At 42.8% G+C, this 20,964-nt stretch overlaps 1 protein-coding gene across 3 annotated transcripts in view; it reads left to right on the forward strand.

The window, feature by feature from the left end:
- Window positions 1–20,964, forward strand: part of PARVB (parvin beta) — a 67,937-nt gene that overhangs the window by 10,627 nt on the left and 36,346 nt on the right. Inside the window, exons 1-3 of one of the 3 annotated variants that reach the window (XM_069864838.1) lie at window positions 1,434–1,537; window positions 11,703–11,792; window positions 14,626–14,696. In XM_069864838.1, coding sequence (XP_069720939.1) covers window position 1,537; window positions 11,703–11,792; window positions 14,626–14,696 — 162 coding nt within the window. In that variant the 5' untranslated portion in view covers window positions 1,434–1,536. Of the gene's footprint in view, window positions 1–1,433; window positions 1,538–9,036; window positions 9,190–11,702; window positions 11,793–14,625; window positions 14,697–20,964 lie in introns of those variants that run through there. The other 2 variants (XM_069864829.1, XM_069864819.1) reach the window with 2 other exon arrangements.

Below are 20,964 nucleotides of genomic sequence, written 5' to 3' on the forward strand. Positions count from 1 at the left end.
TTGAGGAAGTTCAGCTAGAGACCTTCTAAGGTCCCTTCTACTGTGAGTTATCCTGTGATCTTATGTGGCTCCCTGGCAGCTTAGACCTTTCAAAGGCTGGAGTAAGGATGTTTCTTAAACAGCAAGAAGTCTGAACTGGTTATTGATGTACAAGCATGTGAATACAAGGACGCGTAGTGGAACTGTGCTTTCTCATCAAGATCCTTTGACTATTTTTGCACTCAGGTACTAGTAAGAGTGCAATTTATTTTTCTTTCTTTTTTTGCCTGTCTAACCTTTTAGTGAGGAGGAGAGCTTAGATCCCACTAGGCTCAGGCTCTGACTGCTTCTTTGGTGAGGATGAGTCAGAGAGGCTGTGTAGCTGCTTTGGGACTAACCGGTAGCTGACTTTTAAAGTCTTTAAGATGTCTAGCCCCACTGGAACACCTCAGCTCATAAGACCTGGTATTATCAGTGCTTTAAAAGAAAGTACAGACAGCTGGTACTGCAAATCATGTTAAGTTTTGGAGTGCTGAGTGAGTAAACAAATAATGCAGCTGCAAGACTTTTTGATACTTGGTGAAATATGATATTTTCTTGTGCTTTGGACTTGTTTTGATTTGATTCTTGAGATGGCTGTTATTTGATGATTATATTGTGTTATTCCTTGAGGGCTGTGTTTTGGAGATTGGACTGGAATGGCAGTCAGAGACCTGGGCTTGATTCTTTCTACGTGGTCTTCAGCAGCTCTGTTAGGACATGGTAGTGCCATTTCTTACTTAAGTGAGGCAGTTAAACATTTGAATACTTTTACGGCTGTTTTCACTTCACCTTTCCTTCATGGATTGGCTTTTATTTGACTGTGGGCTCTGAGTTCCAGCCGTTCTTTACTGTGAGGTCTGAGTGCTTATCACAGAAGTGCTTGTCCTGGCAGGCTCCCGTAGTTCAACAAGTAAAATATTTTTCCACATATGACTTGTCTGGAAATCATTGAGAAAACTGCTTTGCATTTTGCATAGTGAGATATTTCAGTTCATTTTCAGGTCACTGCTTTACTGCTCTGGATGCAGGTAGGGCACAGGAAAAGTAGAGCTGAGCATGAGCAACGTCAGTATACTGTATCCTGAAAAGTCTGTGTTCAGTGTTTAGGATAAAGTTTCTAGTCTGGAGCACTGCCTATCCTTCCATTGATACTGTGCTCCATTGAACTGAAAAGTAGTATTTGCTAGAAACCCTTCAGTGTATGTGTTGCAAATATAGTTGCTGTATATGACTGTTTCTCAGGGTTTTCCTTGTCTTTCTGCATAACATCTGGGCAACTCTAGTGACTGGGCATGTGCACTTTCTGTGGTTTGCATGGTCATTTATCTCAGCTTATTCTTCCTGTAGAATTGTGTTGCACAAGCAAAAATGTTGCTTTTTTGAATTGCAAGTCATAGCTGTAGCCTCCTTTCCATTTGTGTGAAGTTTGTTTGTTGAGCTCTGTACTATCAGTAGGAGAAGACGGTGCCTTTCTCTTGTTGATGCTTCTGCTCACCTGCTGTCACTGTCTTCAGAAGTGAGTCTGTTACTCTCTACTTCTCTGGTCATATTCAGAAGAACAAGCAACATCAAATGTTTTCATAGTTTTGATGATAATTGTTAACCTTTTCATTGGGGGGTGAAGGATATGGGGAATGCAGTAAGCTGAAGTAGGTAAAACTGACAGCACTGTTAATTATCTAAGGGGGTTTCATTCGGGTACCTACATATGAAGTGTCAAATCATGAGAAGGAAGTGGAAAGAAGTCAGTGGAGAGGTGGAAACCAGCTCAGTTATAAAATGTGTTACCGTGAGCAGCGATAGTGACTTTCTTGATGCTGAGTGTTCTGGTTTATAAAGTTTACACAGTTAGATTTGTATATGGAATCAGAGATAAAGCTTGTAAGATGTAGTAAACTGAAGTGTTGTTTTCTCCCTGATTTCTTTATCATGGAAAAGACAAAAATTGAATGAATGGACTAGGCATCTCTATTCCAGAATAATACCATTATCTCCGCTTCTGACAGCTTTTGCTGTCTCTCCCTTGATGATTTACTTTAGCCAGATCCATCAAAAATAGTGAGATGATTCTGGTTTCTGGAATGTCTTTTGGATAGAGGAGTCATCTTGGTGCTTTGCACCTTGTGGAAATCAACCTGCTTTGTTGGGGATCTCAGGCTGAATTCCTAGACTGTGAATGTGTTGTTCCCTATCTGTTTGTGCCCATCTGCTTTGGTTGTAGGAATACACAAAAGCCTTGGAGACTACTAAGCGCTATATACTAGAATACAATATTTCATGGAGAATTGATGACTATAAATTTAAAATGCTTTGCAGGTTTTCTGCTAGGGGCAAGTACAGGCCAGAAGTCTTCATCAGTCCCTTTCCTCTTTTTATCGCACTTTTTTTTCACTGTTTTCATCAGACAGATTTGAATGCATATTTTCCTTTGGGTGGAAGTTGTCCTGGTGCTCATGCGATAGGCTTGGAGAATGTAATCCGTTGCTTCACTGGAAGAAATGACCTTTTGTATGTTGTGATGGAATTGTAACTGGGGGAGGCCAAGAAAGTTCATTTTTCCTATTTTGAAGTAGAACTTGTGTGCAGAGGCAGAAGCATAGCTTTCCCTAGTTGCTTTTAGGGTCCTTTCAAGCCGCAGTAATTGCCTGTGATTTTTATGGCTGCAGCCTGGTTTTCCCCTGTCAAAAAACCTCTGAGACTGAAGCTATCTGTTTGCAAATTCAGGACAAAAAGTGCCAAAGGTATGCCCACTACATGTCCTACAGAGTAGAAACTGTATAGTTTTGCTGTGTATTATGTTAGTGCTTAGGAGAGCTGGGTGAAGGGCAGATGCTTTAGAGATTGGTTATGCCTTAGAAATACACCCCTGAGGGCCTGGGACCCTTTTTAACTGAAACAGTTTCCCATTTATTAACAACTCTCTGCAAAAGCAAGGGCAAGGGGCAGAAAAAGGAGGAGAAAATGGATACAGGATGCTAAGTAGGGGATCCAGCCAAGTGCTGGTTCTAGAGCTCAGAGTGTGTGTAGTATTTAAGTAATGCTGAGGTGTAACAGCCAGTGTGCATCCTGAAATACTGCAGCACATTATGAGTAACACATGCAGCTTGCTCGCTTCTCCTTGCTTATCTGAGTGAAGTGTGGCTCCTTTTCAGGCAGGGAGAACAAAATGTAAGAACTGTTTGTTGAGAGCTGCTTAAAAACACTGCTATGCCTCTCAGGCATGAGGAAATGTGATTAAAAAATGTGCCATTTTCAAAGCTGTCAGATTGCCATTGTAAGGTCACAGAATCACAGAATCAGTAAGTTGAAAAGACCCATAGGATCATCGAGTCCAACCATTCCTGTCAACCACTAAACCATGCCCCTCAGCACCTTAGCCACCCATCTTTTGTATACCTCCAGAGAAGGTGACTCAACCACCTCCCTGGGCAGCCTGTTCCAGTGCCCGATAACCCTTTCTGTGAAAAATTTTTTTCTGATATCCAGTCTGAATGTCCCTGGGTGTAGCTTGAGGCCATTCCCCCTTGTCCTGTCACCTGGGAGAAGAATCCTGTCACTTGGGTGAGCACCCTCCTCTCTGCAACCTCCTTTCAGGTAGTTGTAGAGAGCAATAAGGTCTCCCTTCAGCCTTCTCTTCTCAAGGCTAAACAACCCCAGCTCTCTCAGCCATTCCTCGTAAGACTTGTTCTCCAGCCCCTTCACCAGCTTCATTGCTCTTCAGGTCATTGATAAAGATATTGAACAGGGCTGAACTCAATACTGAGCCCTGGGGAACCCACCAGCCTCCAGCTGGAGTTAACTCCATTTACGACCACTGTCTGGGCCTGGCCATCCAACCAGTTTTCCACCCAGGAGAGAGGGTGAAGAGAGAGGTCAATGCAAGGAGCCTTAAACAGAGCTGACTACATCAGTGTGTCTGCTCAGTATCCTACTGGGTGGCTTTTTCAATACTTCAAAACCTCACTTTTGTAGGTGTAACTTTAGAAATAGTTTAAAACACCATTCCTCCACACTCTTATTTCTTCTGTTTGTGTTATTTGGGATTATTTTTGATTAGGTTTTTTTTTTGGCTAACATTAGTGGTTGCATGTCTAACAGTGAAAATTAACTTTGTATTATTTTTCATTGTTATCTGGTTAGTTCTTCAGGCTCACTGTATCCTCACTCTGTGCTATAATGTGGTTTCTGCAACCACTAGTGCTAGCGTAAGGGAAAGGGTGAATGACAGCTGGGCTTGGGAGCAAGGTCTGTTGTGCTCCTTTGCTGACAGCATGGATGCCTGCCTGATGCTTGATAAAGACAGCTAAAATAACTATGGCTTAAGGCAATAATTAAAGAAATAAGAAACAGGAACTTGGAGCAAGATTGCAAATCCTAAGTTTGACTTTTACTTTTAGCTCTGTAGCACTCTGTAAGCTTCTGTCAAAGTCTGCATCTTGCTTTTCTGCCTTGCAGAACCTATTTTGAAAGATTCCTATTTAACTACCTATTAAGTGGGTGTTAGACCTGTTTTGTGAGCTGAACAGAAAGGGACTGAAACAGCCAGGGAGCCAAATGCTGAGATGAATTCTGACCTGGTGCTTTGGCAGCTGTGTGGCTTGAATGGGATCAGTATGACTGCTGGAAAGAAGACCTGAATGTTAAATATGATGGCTCTGTGTTGGTACTGTGAGCCTCATCTTGGCTTTATTGTTTATGCCCAGCCAGCTGCGGCTCAGCTCCAACTTTGTTAGTTGTTCTTAGAGCCAGATATATCCCCACTGGAAGTGGGATATATCTGTTCAGTTTTGTCAGCAGTGTAGTCAGTGAAGCTTTGCTGGCTGTTGCGTTGTCTGTGGCTGGCGAATTAAGGTAAGGGTGCCCAGCATGGAGATGGCTGGGTGCGGACAAGAGCATCCTTCCTCCTTGGTTGCATGAGCACTTTGTTCACAGGGCACTGTGGGCAACTGAAGCAGAGACTGGTTCAGGCACACAGCAGCTTGCTTTTTGCAGGATTCGGCTCTCTTGCTGCATTAAAGTGCACCATGGAACTGTCTGCTTGGTAACTACCCAGTCTTATATTTTTGATTTGGTGTTCAGTTGCCAGTGCTGGTGAGGTTGAAAGCTGCTTGTAGCCACTGTGGTCTGTTTAGAGCTTCTCTCTCCCAAACTGCTGCTTCTCTGCCTGTTCCAGTTTTGCATCAGCACATTCTTCCTCTTTACAGGAGGGCTGGTACGTGTGCCTGCGTTGGCCAGGAAAGCTGTAGCAGTGTTAGTATTAGTTATGTCAACACAGATCTCACTCACCAAAAATGCAAATTATTTTTTTACCCAAATTGAAAAAAAACCCTGAACAACTTGGTAGAAAGATAAGATTTTTCATAGAACACCCAAAACCAGCGTTTCTCCTTCATTAACAAAACAAAACAAAGCCCCAGCTTCTCATAAATTCTTCTGACTGGATCAAATATTAAGTATGCTAGTACCATGCTAGATACATACCCCAGGCAAAAATAGAGGGCAGATCTTTGTTCTGGCAGTCACAGAACAGATCCATTATCTATTTATGAATACATGAGTAAGTGTGGCCTGCTCTTTGCAGGCAAACCAAAAGCATTATTGCAGCCCTGTCCTAAAAGTTGCTTTTAGCTTTACTCTTCTGCTTTATTAGGTCCTTATATTTCTTTAAGTGACAGACAGGCTGTCATGACTGCCTTGTCTGCCTACTGAGGCATATAAATAATTTCCTTTATTACCACAATTCTGCCTTGAATGCAGTCCCTTGATGCAGTGGCTTTATGTGGATTTGATCAAGTCTTTGCCTTTGATCTGCATGGGATTATTAATTCTCTATTATAATTAATGGATGCTTTGTCTTTCTCCTGCAGTCTTTATCAAATGATCTTGGAGACTCTTGTAAATGTTAAGTGATTAGCAGTGCAGTAGCAGACTAGTGAGCTGTGTGTGTTATTTGTCTCTAGAAAGAGTCAAAGAGTCTTAGTGTGTCTGCATGCACTACATTTGGGTCTGGTTTGAAATCTTTCAGTACAGCAGTTTTTCTTGGAAAATAACAGGTTTTGTAAAAGTTGGGGTTTTTTTTTCATTGTTACTAGAGGGCTTACAGTTTTGAAGATGACTTTTTGTGAGAGCGTTTTAGATGTCACGTGTAAATTCTGTGTGTGTTGGTCTGTGATAGGCAAACAGAGGAGTATGTAAGACAGACACTGCGGGGTCTTTACCCACCAGGGACGTGTTGCCTTCTGGTCTGACACCTCATGTGGGAAGTGATACTTCCACAGATACTTGAACTTTTATGCAAGGGTTGGCTGCTTCCTCAGGGAGATTGTTTCCATGGCCACGTCTCACCTGGGGTGCGAATGAATGCAGGTCATGTCAGTGGCCTGAATGGACTAGAAATTGTCTTGACCATGTACTCTCTATTTTGTGCATGGTTATTTGAACTCTTAAGGATATGAATTACCAGCAGGTGAGTCATTATGTGAAAAATTGGCTGTGGTTTTTTTCTCTAGGAAGAGCAAGGAAACTTGAGAAGCAGTAACACATCGGTGGCAGGAAAATAACTTCTCGGGCAATGTATGTTACACGGTCATTGCACATTTCCCTTCTGCGTGCTGCTCTGACCAAAGAGGATGGCAAAGTTACTTCAACAGATTGTCTGTCATGGAGCCAAGGGTAACACACCAGTCAAATAGCTTCCAAAGTTAGAATTTAATCATGGGATGAAAATACATTGTGTATAAGTTGTAGTCAGGCAGTGCTGCAGAGCCAGTTCGGCACCAGTTGAATGGAAAAGAAAGCACTGTATCCGGAAACCCGTGATTCGTGTTACAGCAGCAGCTGCTTTCTGTGCGGTGAGATTCTACCTTGCAGTCAGTAATAACTAGAGCTAAAATTAAATAGCACTTACCATCTGTTTTTGTAAGTGGCAGAGGCTTGTAGTAATTTTTTTTTTTATAACAGGGCAGTGAATGCGGAAGACTTAAGAGGTGGGCTGTGCTGTTGCTGATATCTCTTAAAATTACACTAAAATTATTAAGAGTAAAGGTAGAGAGGATTAAATCCTTGACAGCAGCTTGTTCTTGCAAAAAAGGAGAAAATAGGGGGTTTTCTTCTTTTTATAGTGTTTCTGCTGACTTTAAAGGCTATTTCCTGACTTGTGAGAAATCCTTGACCACTCTGATAGAGCTTCCAACTTTTCTGCAGCTAATTGCTCCTGTTCTGTGGAGTTTGCATGTAATCCTGTGCACCAAGACAGCCTGCCTGGCTTACAGATGTAGTACTGAATAGCGTGTGTGTATGCGATCCTCTCATTATATAATTTGTTTGAAAGGCTTGCACAGCTTCCAATGTGACTGAATCATGTTGACTGCTGACACTATGAAGAGGCTATTAAAAAATCAGAGGTTTGCCAGGAACTCTTGCTGCTTTCTGGGGGACTGGTAGAGAAGTGACGTTTTACTCGTGAATTTAAATTTCTGGTTTAGGAGGGGTTTTGCTGAATGCTTTGGCTGCTTGCCTGTTCATTGTTATGTTTGGATTTTGCTAGTGCAGGCTGATGCAGTACTGAAGCAGTACAGAAGATTAGTGCTGCTTTTTGACTGAGGATCTGCTCAGAAAAGAGATCTCCAGCTGGAAGGGCGGGATGCTATTGCAGACATTAGGGAGAAATCATAGCTAATGCTGCCAGATACCTTTCCAAGGTATCTTGCTGTGCCTGTAGTTACATCTGACTTGTCCTGTGTAAGTTCACAGCTGACTCATTTAGACCATTGTCAAGTTATGTGTTAAGGCTGTAACCATTTAACAGAGTCAGTGTTGCGGGTCAAGGTGGGGGCAAACTCTTTTTGTGGCCAGGAGAACATTCTGGGACTGTTCCTATGAGTTCTGCTGCCACATCTGAGGGAGACTTTGACCTGGTGTGGCGTGCCAGCAGGAGCAAAGAAACTGGCCCAGGGCAACAGATACAGAAGAGGTTCTACTGGGGACCAACCATGCTACTCCAGCCTGTACTCAATTTCCTACACCTTCCTGCCTTCTCCTACTGCAGGTTTCCTCTGACCGATCTATGAAATGAAATGATCAGGCTTTATGGAAAGATGTTTTACACAGGTCTTGTTTAGAGAGCAAAGAATTATGCCGATACAATAGAGGAACTGTGGGGAAGGGAAGGTTGAAAAGAAGGTGACCTGTGAACAGGTAGCATTACTCTACCAGTAAAATGCCCTCTTGCATGGATGGCTCATTTGATATATGGATCTGGTAGAAATCTTACAGCAAAGCCGCTGTTGTTGATACAAAGTCAAGGAGTTTGGAGTTTGCCAATTGATTAATATTCCATAATCTTTTACAGTACCTTTGGTTTTGTGAAGGGGTGGGTGGAAAAATATTCTTTGCTGTAAATTTGCAGTAAAATGCCTGTCAGGTTCTTCTCAGAAATGTGCTTGTTACTCCATCCTGACTATTATTTTAACTGTCCCTACTTGCTCATTTGTGGGTTCTCTGTTTCCAGTGTTGTTGCTCAGTTTCCTTTTCCTGCTTCTATTTCTTTGCTCAACAGTGATAAGTGAATACTGGGGGCAGCAAGCAGGGAAAAATCCTCAGCATTTTTTCAAACACAGCATGAAAGAGTTCTGGAGGGCAGCATGTGTTGGGAATACCCTGGGAAATTTGTGTTCCTGAAGGCAATTGCTATTCTGCACGCTGGCTGTTGCTCTGTGAACCTGTGTGTTGCTGGGGCAAGCTGTTGTGGTGGGGAACCCGACTGTGCTTTGGCCAGAGGTTGGAAATTACTTTCTTAGGAAACGCTTTCCAGTGAAAATGTTGGTTTTGAGGTACCTGCTCTTAGGCTGCTAGCAATAGGGAGGCACTTGATTATCTGCAGAAGTGGCAAGGATAGGGAGGGATTCTGGCTGGGAGTCCATGGCCAAGTGCTGTGTCCTCCCTCCTAACTCCCCTCCTTCCCAGCCTAGCAGCTGGGAGACTATCTTAGTGCTTCTTCTGTCAATGTGCCCAAATTAACGTAGGTTTGGCAGTACTGAAGTGGCAGCCCCTTATCCAGTTGCTGCCGCTCCTCCAGCATTCAGACAGCCCATGTGGTTCATCTGCAGCCTGTTTGTGTTGCTGGGGCTGGAATGGCGGGGCTCCTGTGTAACAGGCGCAGAAAAGGAGGTAGGAAACATTATGCTTGTAGCAAGAGCCTCTTCCTAAGCTATCTGCCTAGGACCTGGTATATGAGCTGTCTTGTAAGCAGGACTGTCCCTGGGCAGCAGGCTGGCATAGCTGTGTTTCACTGGTAGGAACAGGAGATGATGTTCTGGTCCTGTGGGATCTGACGTAGCTGCACTGGCTCTAAAGGCAAATTTAAGGGTCTTGCATGACTCTTTGTGCTGTGAGGGATGGGGGCTTAATACATAAATTCATGTTACTGTTTTCTTTCAGTTTAGTAGATTGCTCAGAAACAAGCTATTTTTCTTAGGAAGAGTAGACATCATTTTTATATTAAAAAAGGGCAAGTGTATCATCTTAATCGATGTTTTGGGAGTAAAACTGGTTTTGCTGCATTTAAAAGTATTCTGGCTTGAAGTGTGTGCAGTGTTTTGTTTATATAGCGTACACTGAAAACAGTACCATGTATCACTGCCTGGAGGAGCTTAGCAGCTCTCTTCTCCATTTACAGAGCATTAGGAACAGCAATACCCTGACCTTGTTGAACACTTGGCATTCCCAGAATGACAGCAGTGCTGTAATAGTGAGAAGAGAGTTACATCTAGAAACAAAGCTGGTACTTCCAAAAGGAGTCTGTTTTAAATGGAATTTGGGCATTTATAGTCCTGGCAGGGTTTTAAAAACGTTACTTGTCCGGTTTCGAAACAATTTTTCTTGTGCCTCCTGGTGGCCATATTCCTGTTGGCACCACAACATAGGAGCTGCTGGGGTGAGAAAGCTCCAGTTGGGTGTAAAGCAAACAGGGCTGTGGAAGGCATGCTCTTATAGCAGTTTTGGTCTGAGGCTTCTTTGCTCTCTGACTTTTGTTTGGAGTTTTCCAAGAAAATGAGAATTAGTGCATGAAAGGGGTAGTTGAAGAGTTTCTTTAATAACAACAGTTATTCAGGAGGGTAAATCTCAGCCTGCAGACATTGTACTCTGTTTGCAAGTTGAGAATGCTGTTCTCTTCCCTTCCTGTTGCTGAAGGTATGCAATACATAAAGCAAGCTGTGCTTGCTGCTGGCAGCTCCCCTTTCCCTAGGGTTTGTGCCGTGTGAGATCTTAACCATCTGCTTTAACATGGTTCATAAGCCATGAGGTCTCAAAATATGAGACTGGTGTTTGTTGCATGCAGAACATAACAATTTTGTAACTGAGGATTTTAGTCATGTTCATTATGCTGTGAATCAGAATTAACTAACATCTTGGAGTGGCAATTAGGAAATGTGGGAACTTACTTTAAGTACTTGTTGAAAGGATGTGTGAGAAAGAGAGTGGGGATTGAAGTGTATCTTTCTTCTTGGTCCTCCTCTGGGACAGTAGGATCTCTGTGTCTCCCCCTTCTAACAAGCAGGGAAAGACCAAGTACTGATGCAGGATTTTGTAACCTTTGCAGAGTGCATGCAAATGCCTGTGGTTTGGTTTTCCACCAGGCAAGGGGAATAGTGACTGAAAAGTCACTGGTAATTGAGAAGTTTGTCTAGCAGACCTTATTTACTTGGAGTCCTTGCTTTTCCCTAAAAAGAGTATGGAACTTGGACCTCTCCCAGAGGAGACTGCAATACCACAAATGATCTTAGCCCATGCTAACACAGAACTGTCACTGAACTAATGAGACTCTTATGGTGTCTTTCTGTCTCCCATTTCAGATACATATATATCAATAGCTTGACCTATATTAAATAATCATTTTCTGAGTTTAGAGGGAGATGTGCCTCTGAGAGCATAAAGTGTTATAATGTTTCTAGTGCTTTCCTTAGTGTCAAGCTCTATGAGGATACTAAAAAACTATTAAATACTTGTCTTCCAGTTAAGTTCCCTCCACGGGGCAGGACATTGCAAAGTACTTTAATATGCATTTTATTGATGAAGTGTACTTTACTGACTTTCGCAAAGGAGGCTTATGCTTAGGACAAGAGCTTGAAATCACAAATTCCAAATTTGTGTTCACCAGATCATGCTATTTTTAGCCAGTGGCAATGCTAGATTAATCTTTATTTGCTAGGTCCCCCATGGATTCTCTGAGACTTTTAATAAAGCCACTAGCAAATTGCATTTTGTGTTGTTCTGCAGCTGGAAGAGGTGGTGGTGAGTGGTGATTATGCTATCAGAAAAGGAGTTTATTTTTACAGTTTACTGTCTGCTTTAGATCTGAGTTGTCCTACAGACAAAGCTCACACCCCTTCCTTCTGAAGAAAAAAGCACTCTGATATTGCTCTTGCCACAGAAGTGGGTTTCTTGCAAAATATTATCAGCCAGTTGTGTGGTGGCTCAGTTTAAATAAGAAGCCATAAAACGGTGTTACTTTGCTTTTCTTTTCCACTGTGGCTGCAGTTCTTAATACCATAAACTGTGCACTCATTTTTAAATGGATCTACCAAATGTTTTCTGTTATTATAAATACTGTCTTTAACCTCTACGTCTGCAAAATTTGCATTTACTAAAGTCTGTCTTTCTATTTTTTCCCCTCTATGCAGTGAGTGACCTCCAAGAAGAAGGTAAAAATGCTATCAACGCGCCAATGAACCCAAGCACTGTGGACATCCACCCAGAAGACACTCTCTTAGGTAAAGTATTCATGCTACAGACCTTGAGTAAGCGATTATTAATGAAGATGGCCACTGTGACCCCCATATCCATTGCTTTGCTGTTGAATATAGATTGCTCAGTTGAAGCTGAGAGAATTGAGTATGAGAATTGAGAACTATTGCACATCACATATAGACTAGAAATTTGAAGGGCTAAAATGGAATTTAAAGAGCAGTGCCAGCTATGCAGATACACTTAAACTAGGTAGTTTATGGGAAAATGCTCTTGTGCAATGAACTGGCAGAGAACTTGGGTTCTGTGATCATCCTGAAAGTAGACAGACAGTTGAAATTTGCAAAGAATTAGATGGTAAATACTGCTGCATTTGCCTGTTTAAGGTTCGTTTCAGTTCCATTAACCCATTGGCCAAGTGCATCTCAGACATCCTTCTTTGGTAAGGAAGTAGTATCTTTTCTCTGTGTGAATATAGATGTGGAACTGAAGGGCAAACGGACCAACCCACAGAAAGCAGAAGTGTGTGTTGTGGTTCCTGTGGAACCCTTAAACTGCCTTCTCTCAATGTGCATACTATTCTTTTGGTAGCTCGTGGATGCCATGTTCCTCCTTGGGTTACTGCTTAGGTTTTGCAAGTGACAGTACAGCAAAATGTGACCTGATACTGAATGATCAGATGAGCATGTAGGCTGCTGAAAATAGTAATTAAATGTCATTAGGATAGAAATATGTAAAACAAGCAATGCTTTATAGAAAGAAGGTAAATATTCAGATTCCTGTTTTCCCCTCCCCCCTCCCCAAGTCACTACAAGGGCAACAGCATCATTTAATAGCAAAAAGTGTTTGAAACTTTTTAGAATGAAACACATTCTTTTTTCCTGGCCATATGTCTTTTAATCTATGGAATCAGCGGTGGAATCTATGGAAGCCATCATGGAGACAAATAATAAACCATTAAATTAAAACCAAAAATGTGTTAGTCATTTGAATTTTCTGCATAGAAGAGTAGTAGGAAATGAAGAGTACTTAAGAGATGGGTAAAATATTAATTGCTTTGTGTATATGTATGGATCAGGAGTGTCTCCAATCACTTCTCCTGAGTACCACTAAAGGTATGTAGGACTTCAGAAGATGCAGGACCACTCCTGAAGGTCTGTCATGCAAAGAAATGCAAAGTTCTGTGATGAATAGTATACCGTTATGGGTCAAGTCTTGTTCAGGGTCTCAGTTAGCAGTGTTTTGGGTGTGTAGTAGGTGTCACTTCCTTAGGACTAGGCTGCCTGACTCATCCTAGGCAGTAATGAGGAAGTATAAGGAGCAGAGGGGGGAAAAAGGCATCAAATGAATTCATGGTTTTTCATAGATTTGTGGCAATTTGTCAAGTATGTTAGTAGGGTCTTATTTTTTAATAAACAGCCCTGGAAAATACTGAACTCAAATGTCTAGGTGAAGCCTAAGCTGACCAGTTAGATTATATAGACTGTCTGGCATCTAGGATATGCAGTTGGCATATTTCCATCTGGCAGCAGTGAAGTCTAGCACTGCAATAGGAAGTCCCTGTAGACTGGTCATTGTCAGATTTTAAAGTGTTCTACGTGGTGTGGCAATGACCTGACTAATTGTCATACTGAAACCCCTCCTTTGTTGTCATACTGGAAGGAATTGAGAAACCAATAAGAAAATAGGATTTCATATGGCTTGCCTAGACTCAGCTAAAGATAAATCCATGGAGTTTGTAAATATTTATTTTAGCTGAAGAGATGTGGATCTCCTTTTGTAGCTGTGATGCTCTTGCCTATCCTTGTGTTCCTGTTGTGTAGTAGCCAGGGTTTGCTCTCCACTGAAAAGAACAGATCTAACCTAGATCATAGATACCACTTAGGTACTAAAGGAGCTAAAATGAACGGTGCAGGGAGAGATCTGCTACTTGAAAGCACGCACCAGAATTTAAAATGCGAGGCTTGCTCCAGCTGCCTCCTAAATACTGGTATCCACATCTATCATAGTATACAAGCATACATGTGATGCATGTGTCCATACATGCCAAAGGTTGTTTGATTGTTAGCCTTACTGAGTTCAAGTTGATTTTGCTGCCAGCATTTCTGTTTCAAATCTTCCCGTCTAAAAATTAATCTTTATATTCATGCCTCTTGTTGTTTTCCTGCTGGCCATTGGAGAGTGTTTGTCACATCTCTCCATCTCCCAGCAACAAAAGAAATAGAAGACTTCACCCCTGAGAAATCTGTTTTATGTTCTTCCCCCATGCTTGAGTACATCTGGTATAAATCGGGGAAATTTTCATTCTTCAGCTTAACCAGAGGTTAAGCAGTTCATGCACGCAGGGCCACAGTGCGTGACCACGTTTCAGGGAGCCAGAAAGTGGAGGCACAAATGGTCAACCCAGGTCTTAGCAGTTGTAACGAGTGTAGTACCGTAAGCTTGCTATACTTTTCAAGATGGTGTAATTTGGGACAGGTGTTTTCAAGTAGGAATTAAATACAAATTGAAGAGAGAGAGAAAAAGTAGTTAACTGCATGTTTTTGCATATTAATATTAACACGTTCCACAGGGTGTAGAGGATGGTGATTTTTCTGAAATATTTTGCTTACAGCAAGGTCTGAGCTGGGGAAGATTAGCGGAACCAATCTTATTTTAGGGAAATTAGGGCTGTGTCATCTTTCTGTGTGTCTCTAAAAATCACTAACACTTTGATAATCGGCTAGTCCCTTGTTATGACTAGGCACTGTCATTTCTTAATCAGCTGACAAGCCACTTCATGATTAGGAATTGTTGCAGTATTTTAGCAGTGTACATTTGAAGTGGATCTTACTGAAGTTTCCCGTTTTACTTGGACAGAGGAGAATGAAGAGCGCACTATGATTGATCCTAACTCAAAAGAAGATCCCAAGTTCAAAGAACTGATCAAGGTAGGAGATCACCATTTTTTCTTTCTTCAAATCTTTAACTAGTGAGCCGGAGTAATTTACAAGCTGGTTACCAAGAACACAGTTGTTACTGAAGTGTATCTGTGAAAACTGAGATAAACAAGAGAAGGCTGAATGTCAGAGTGCTCATGGTATTTGCAGAGTAAAGTTCCATTGTCTGTTTATTTCCTTGTGATTATCACAGCAAGGATCAGTGCTCAGCTTGAATCTACCTGCAGTCACTGCATATAAAACTAGGCTCCTTCTGTGTATGAAAACAGGGAAGGAGGTTTGGAAAGCATTAGTGGGATTTTAGGAGAAGAAAGAGTGGCACTGAAATGAGCACGGTCATGGTAAAGGACAAGACCTCTGGTGTTATTGGAAAGCTGGGGCTGAGATTCTTCTTGCCCTGTGTTCTGTTGTTTTTTTTATAAAGAAAAGTCCTCAGTTTATCTGTGTGCTGGGGCAGGGACCAGATTGTCCTGAATCTGTATTGTCACTGGAGACACCTGCCCAAGGTGTTGATAATGGTTCCCAGCTATGCTGATGTGAAGTATGCCTTCTTGCCTCAACAGTGCTCATGGTTTCTGCCAGGTATGGTGGAGGGTTTGATCTTGAGGGACTAGTGTTTAGGAGAGTCTTTTCTATGTAAGTCATTGAGGTTAACAGATCACTGGGCTTGTTTAAAAGTGTACTGGGTGAGCAGTTTGCTAAGGCATTCCGTGAACCTTATGTGTGCAGCCAGGGTGCACGAAGTTCTCTGAAAGGAATGTGCCACAGCTCAGCTCCTTATCTGGAGATAGTATAGACTATCCAGAATTTTCAGACTTACCCAGCTACAGCTCCATTGCTGTTTCTAACAAATTAATTTAAAAAAGAATTTTAAAATATAAAAGAGGAAGTGTAATGGCAAGTACAACACAAGCACAAATGGTTTTTGGAAAGAGATCATGTTTGTTCAGAATTGCCATCTCTTCTCCGCATGCTCAAGCTTTCTCTGTGTTCACTATACCAGTTTACACTTGCATGGTAACACAGTTACATCTTACCAATTGAACTGGAGCAGCTGGTGTAGGAAACAGCATGTAGCTGGAGATTGTTTCCTTGGGTCATCCTCAAAGGAGAGATGTATCCTCTAGGGTGCCTACTGGAAAAACATATAACTTAGGTAATTGCTAATCATTTGCATACCTCTCAGCACCTGAGAGTTTTTGTAGAGAATCTGCTAGAGAAGTATTTAACACTGTGTTGGTTTGAATCTATAAAGCAGGGAGGGGCTTGAATTAAATTGGCAAAACCTGTTCTGTGCCACAGAGTTTGGATAATGCAAAAAAATGAGCAATTTATTTCTTGTTTTCTGTTCTTCAGTGGTTAATGACATTTTCCAGGAGCTCCAGTGTTAGATGAGAATTAGCCGTGCTAAGTGCTGTACAGCAGCAGCTAGCAGAAAAGCCTGCTTGCCTCATAGAGATTGAAATGAAAGATCTCTGTGGACTTGGGGAGCGAGAAGTTGAATAGATAGAGGTGTTCATAGTCCAAAGTGACTCTCTCTCTTTTGTCCTCAGAGAGGAATGTATCAATAGCAGCAATAGAGCCTCATGCCTTTTGAAATTTGGCTTAGTTTTATTGGTGCTAGCCCAAATCTCTCTTAACACCAGTCACACATGACAATGGTTCACCATCACTGGTTTTGAGTGTCTGTTGTCAGTCACGTACAGTTGGATAAATGGATCTCAGTGCAAAGAAGCAGTTGAAATGTGTTGCTGATGCTGCTTTAATATCTCTTTGTCTCCACAAAATGCTATTTTAATTTCTGCTAGCCTCATGCCATACAAATTATGTGCATAGTAGATTGATCAGTGCAAGCTTGTGTGAGCGTTTGGAAGTGATTTTGGCAGCACTGTTGTAACTTTGGAGGGACAGATTGTATAGTGTTGTGGTAACACAGGGACAGTAACAGGAAAAAAAACCCAACAGAAAATGTAATTCCTCACTCTTATTAAAGCAAATACATAGTGAATCCTCTTGTTCAAGGCTGCCTAGTTTGAAATGCTAAAATACCTGCTCTAATCCTCTTGCACATACCAAAATCATCAGGAAATAGGATTATGCCTCAAAGTGTTCTCTTTTATCATCATTTCTAGGCTCCTGCAGCCTCAAAACATTCCCTAGGCTGCGCCATCCTCAAATGACCATCAAAACAACCTCTGAGAAAAAGAAGAGAAGAGTGGTTGTCTTGGGGGATTCCCTTCTGAAGGGAACAGAGGGCTGTATTTGCAGAGCAGACCCACAGCACAGGGAGGTCTGCTGCCTGCCCAGGGCCTCAGTGAAGGACATCACTAGAAAACTTCCTTCCCTGGTGAAGCCTACAGATCATTACCCTCTGTTAGTGTTCCAAGTAGGCAATAATGATATCCAGAGGAGGAAGCTGAGGGCAATTAAGAGGGACTTCAGGACTCTAGAGAGAATGGTGAAGGGCTCCAGAGCACAGGTGGTGTTTGCCTCCACCGTTCCAACAACAAGGAACAAAGAGGAAGAGAGCAAGAAAAATCAGTCGATTAATATCTGGTTCCGAACCTGGTGTGAGGAGCAAAACTTTGGGTTCTTTGATCATGGACTTGCCTATACACCTCCAGATTTCCTTACCAGGGATGGGTCATGCTTGTGTCCTAGGGATACAAAATTCCTGACCAAAAATCTAGCAGGGCTCATTAATAGAGCTCTAAAGTAGATGTGAAGAGGGAGGGAGATGAAGCCAGACTAGACAGGAGTGAGCCTGGAAATGGCATTCCAGTGCCTGAGAGATGGTGTGCTGGCAAGGACCTCCAGTAAATCAGCCCAGACCGAGTGGGGCCATGTACGTCTCATGATGTAAAAGATGTAATTGTCACTGATGGGTTAGGTACTCCAAGGACCAGTCATTTGGGAATGAACACTATTCTGTTTATGAGAGCTGAGGGATTATCAGCCCAGCTGAAGCACAATGAACAGGAGAAATTGGAAACTATTGTAGGGTAAGGAGGCTATGACGTAGTTGCCATCACAGAAACATGGTGGGACAACTCATATAACTGCAGTGCTGCTATGGTGGGGTATAAACTCTTCAGGGACGGACAGGAAAGGTAGGAGAGGTGATGGGATAGCTCTCTATGTTAGAGAGTGCTTTGACACCATCGAGCTCGATTATGGTGATGACAGCATTGAGTGTCTGTGGATAAAAACCAGAGGAGCCCACAAGAAGGCAGGTGTATTGATGGGAGTCTGTTATAGACCACCTAGCCAAAAAGATGAAGCTGATGAGCTCTTCTACAAGCAACTGGGAGAAGTCTCAAGATCGCTAGCTCTTGTCCTTGTGGGAGACATTAATCTACCAGATGTCTGCTGGATGTACAATACAGCAGAGAGGAAGCAGTTCCTGGAGTGTGTGGAAGACAACTTACTTGACCGACTGGTGAAAGAGCTGAGAAGGGAAGGTGCTCTTCCAGACCTGCTGTTTGTGAAGAGAGAAGGCCTTGTGGGGAATGTGACAGTTGGAGGACGCCTGGGGCAAAGCGATCATGAGATGCTAGAATTCTCAGTTCTAGGTGAGGTGAGGAAAGGGGTTAGCAGAATGACCACCTTAAACTTCCAGAGGGTAGACTTTGGATTGTGCAGAAGGCTAGTTGATAAAGTTCCATGGGAGACAGTCCTTAAGGGCAAGGGAGCCCAAGAGGGCTGGGTACTCTTCAAGAAGGAAATCCTAGCAGCTCAGGAGCAAACTGTCCCCATGTGCCGGCAAATGAGTCAGTGGGGAAAAAACCCAACTTGGTTGAGCAGGGAGATCTGGGTTGACATCAAAAAGAAGAGAGTCTATGAAGGAAAAAAAAGAAAAAGAATGTCCATGAACTTTGGAAGAAGGGACAGGTGTCTTGGGTGGACTACAGGGAGGAAATGAGATCATGCAGAGGAAAAATCAGAAGGGCTAAAGCCCAACTGGAGGTCAAACTGGCCAATTAGGTGAAAGATATAAACAATCTTTCTATAAATATGTCAATAGTAAAAGCAGGACCAGGCACAATATTCAGTTTTTATTGGACGCAAATGGAACAACTGTGACAAAGGATGAGGACAAGGATGAGGTACTTAATGCCTTCTTTGCCTCAGTCTTTAACAGTGAGGAAAGATATTCCCTGTGTGTACATACCAGCAGTTAGAGGAGCAGAACAAAGTTCCCATGATCCAAGAGGAGGTGGTTAGAGACTTGCTTGCCCAATTAGACAGTCACAAGTCTATAGGGCCAGATGGGATCCGTCCAAGAGTATTGAGGGAGCTGGCAGATGTGCTTGCCAGACCCCTTTCCATCATCTTCCAGCAGTCCTGGCTGACTGGGGAAGTGCCACGTGACTGGAGGCTGGGTGATATTGTGCCCATACACAACAAGGGTCAGAGGGAGGACACAGGGAACTACAGGCCTGTCAGCCTGGACTCAGTGCCAGGGAAAAGTCATGGAACAGGTGATCTTGAGTGCTATCAAGAAGCACATGCAAGAGAACCAGGTGATCAGGCCCAGTCAACATTGGTTCATGAAAGGCAGGTCTTGCCAGACTAACCTGATTGCCTTCTATGACAAAGTGACTCAACTACTAGATGAGGGAAAGGCTGTGGATGTAGTCTTCTTGGAATTCAGTAGAGACTTTGACACAGTTTCTCACAGCATTCTGCTTAGGAAACTGTCCACCTCTGGCCTGGACAGGTGCACACTCTTCTGGGGGTAAAACTGGTTGGATGGCCAGGCCCAGAGAGTGGTGGTAAATGGAGTTAACTCCAGCTGGAGGCTGGTCAGAAGTGGTGTTCGCCAGGGCCTCAGTCCAGCCCTGTTCAATGTCTTTATCAATGACCTGGATGAAAGCATTGAGTGCACCCTTTGCAGATGACACTAAGCTGGGTGGAAGTGTGGATCTGCTGGAGGGTAGGAACATTCTTCAATGGGATCTGAACATGCTGGACTGCTGGGCTGAGACCAATGACATGAGGTTTAACAAGGCCAAATGCCGGGTCTTGCACTTGGGGCACAGCAACCCTATGCAGTGCTACAGACTATGGGAAGAGTGGCTAGAAAGCTGCCTGGAGGAGAAGGACCTGGGGCTGTTGGTTGATAGCCAGCTAAACATGAGCCAGCAGTGTGCCCAGGTGGCCAAGAAGGCCAATGGCATCTTGGCTTGTATCAGAAACGGTGTGACAAGCAGGTCCAGGGAGGTTATTCTCCCTCTGTACTCTGCACTGTTGAGACCACTCCTTGAATACTGTGTTCACTTCTGGGCCCCTTGCTACAAGAAGGATGTTGAGGCTCTGGAGTGAGTCCAGAGAAGAGCGACGAAGCTGGTGAGGGGGCTGGAGAACATGTCTTATGAGGAGCAGCTGAAGGAGCTGGGGTTGTTTATCCTGGAGGAGAGGAGGCTGAAGGGAGACCTTATTGCTCTCTACAACTACCTGAAAGAAGGCGGTAGAGAAGAGGGTGCTGGCCTCTTCTTCCAAGTGACAGGGGACAGGACAAGAGGGAATGGCCTCAAGCTCCACCAGGGGAGGTTCAGGCTGGATATCAGAAAAAAATTTTTCACAGAAAGGGTTATCAGGCACTGGAACAGGCTGCCCAGGGAGGTGGTTGAGTCACCTTCTCTAAAGGTGAGAGACGGTGTGGCTGAGGTGCTGAGGGATATGGTTTAGTGTTTGATAGGAATGGTTTGACTCAATTATCCTGTTGGTCTTTTCAACCTAGTGATTCTATGATTCTGTGATGGTGTTCTAAAAATAGTTGTCCACAATTTGTCTATATGAAGTTTCCAACCAAGTTTCCTCTGTGGTAACAGCCTTTTGCTTCATTTGCTTTGTGTGTATTCAAACACAGTTTGGTACGTGGCTGAACAGACCTGAAGCTGCAAATTCAAATCAGATAAGAGAAATGATTTATAATTTTGTTTATATGTATATATAAATTATTTATTGACAATATACTCTGATTTCTGGTATCTGAAGTGTGTGAGCTTCTTTTACTCATTGCCTGATATTTGCCAAGTGACACCTGTACAACTCATTTGAAATAAGTGTTTGAATTATTAGTTTGGGCTTTTTTGTGATGGTATACAGAGGTGTCCTGTGATACAGTGTTCCTTCTTGTATACTTCAGAGTCAGGTTTCTAGTCTGTAAGTCTTGGTGAATTTGCTTAAAATTGGAGCCCCGTTAATATATAAATTTCCCTTAGTTTGTCCATGTCACTAATTGTAAAGACTGTTT

Source organism: Phaenicophaeus curvirostris, chromosome 1, assembly GCF_032191515.1.
Source record: "Phaenicophaeus curvirostris isolate KB17595 chromosome 1, BPBGC_Pcur_1.0, whole genome shotgun sequence".
NCBI classification, from domain to species: domain Eukaryota; kingdom Metazoa; phylum Chordata; class Aves; order Cuculiformes; family Cuculidae; genus Phaenicophaeus; species Phaenicophaeus curvirostris.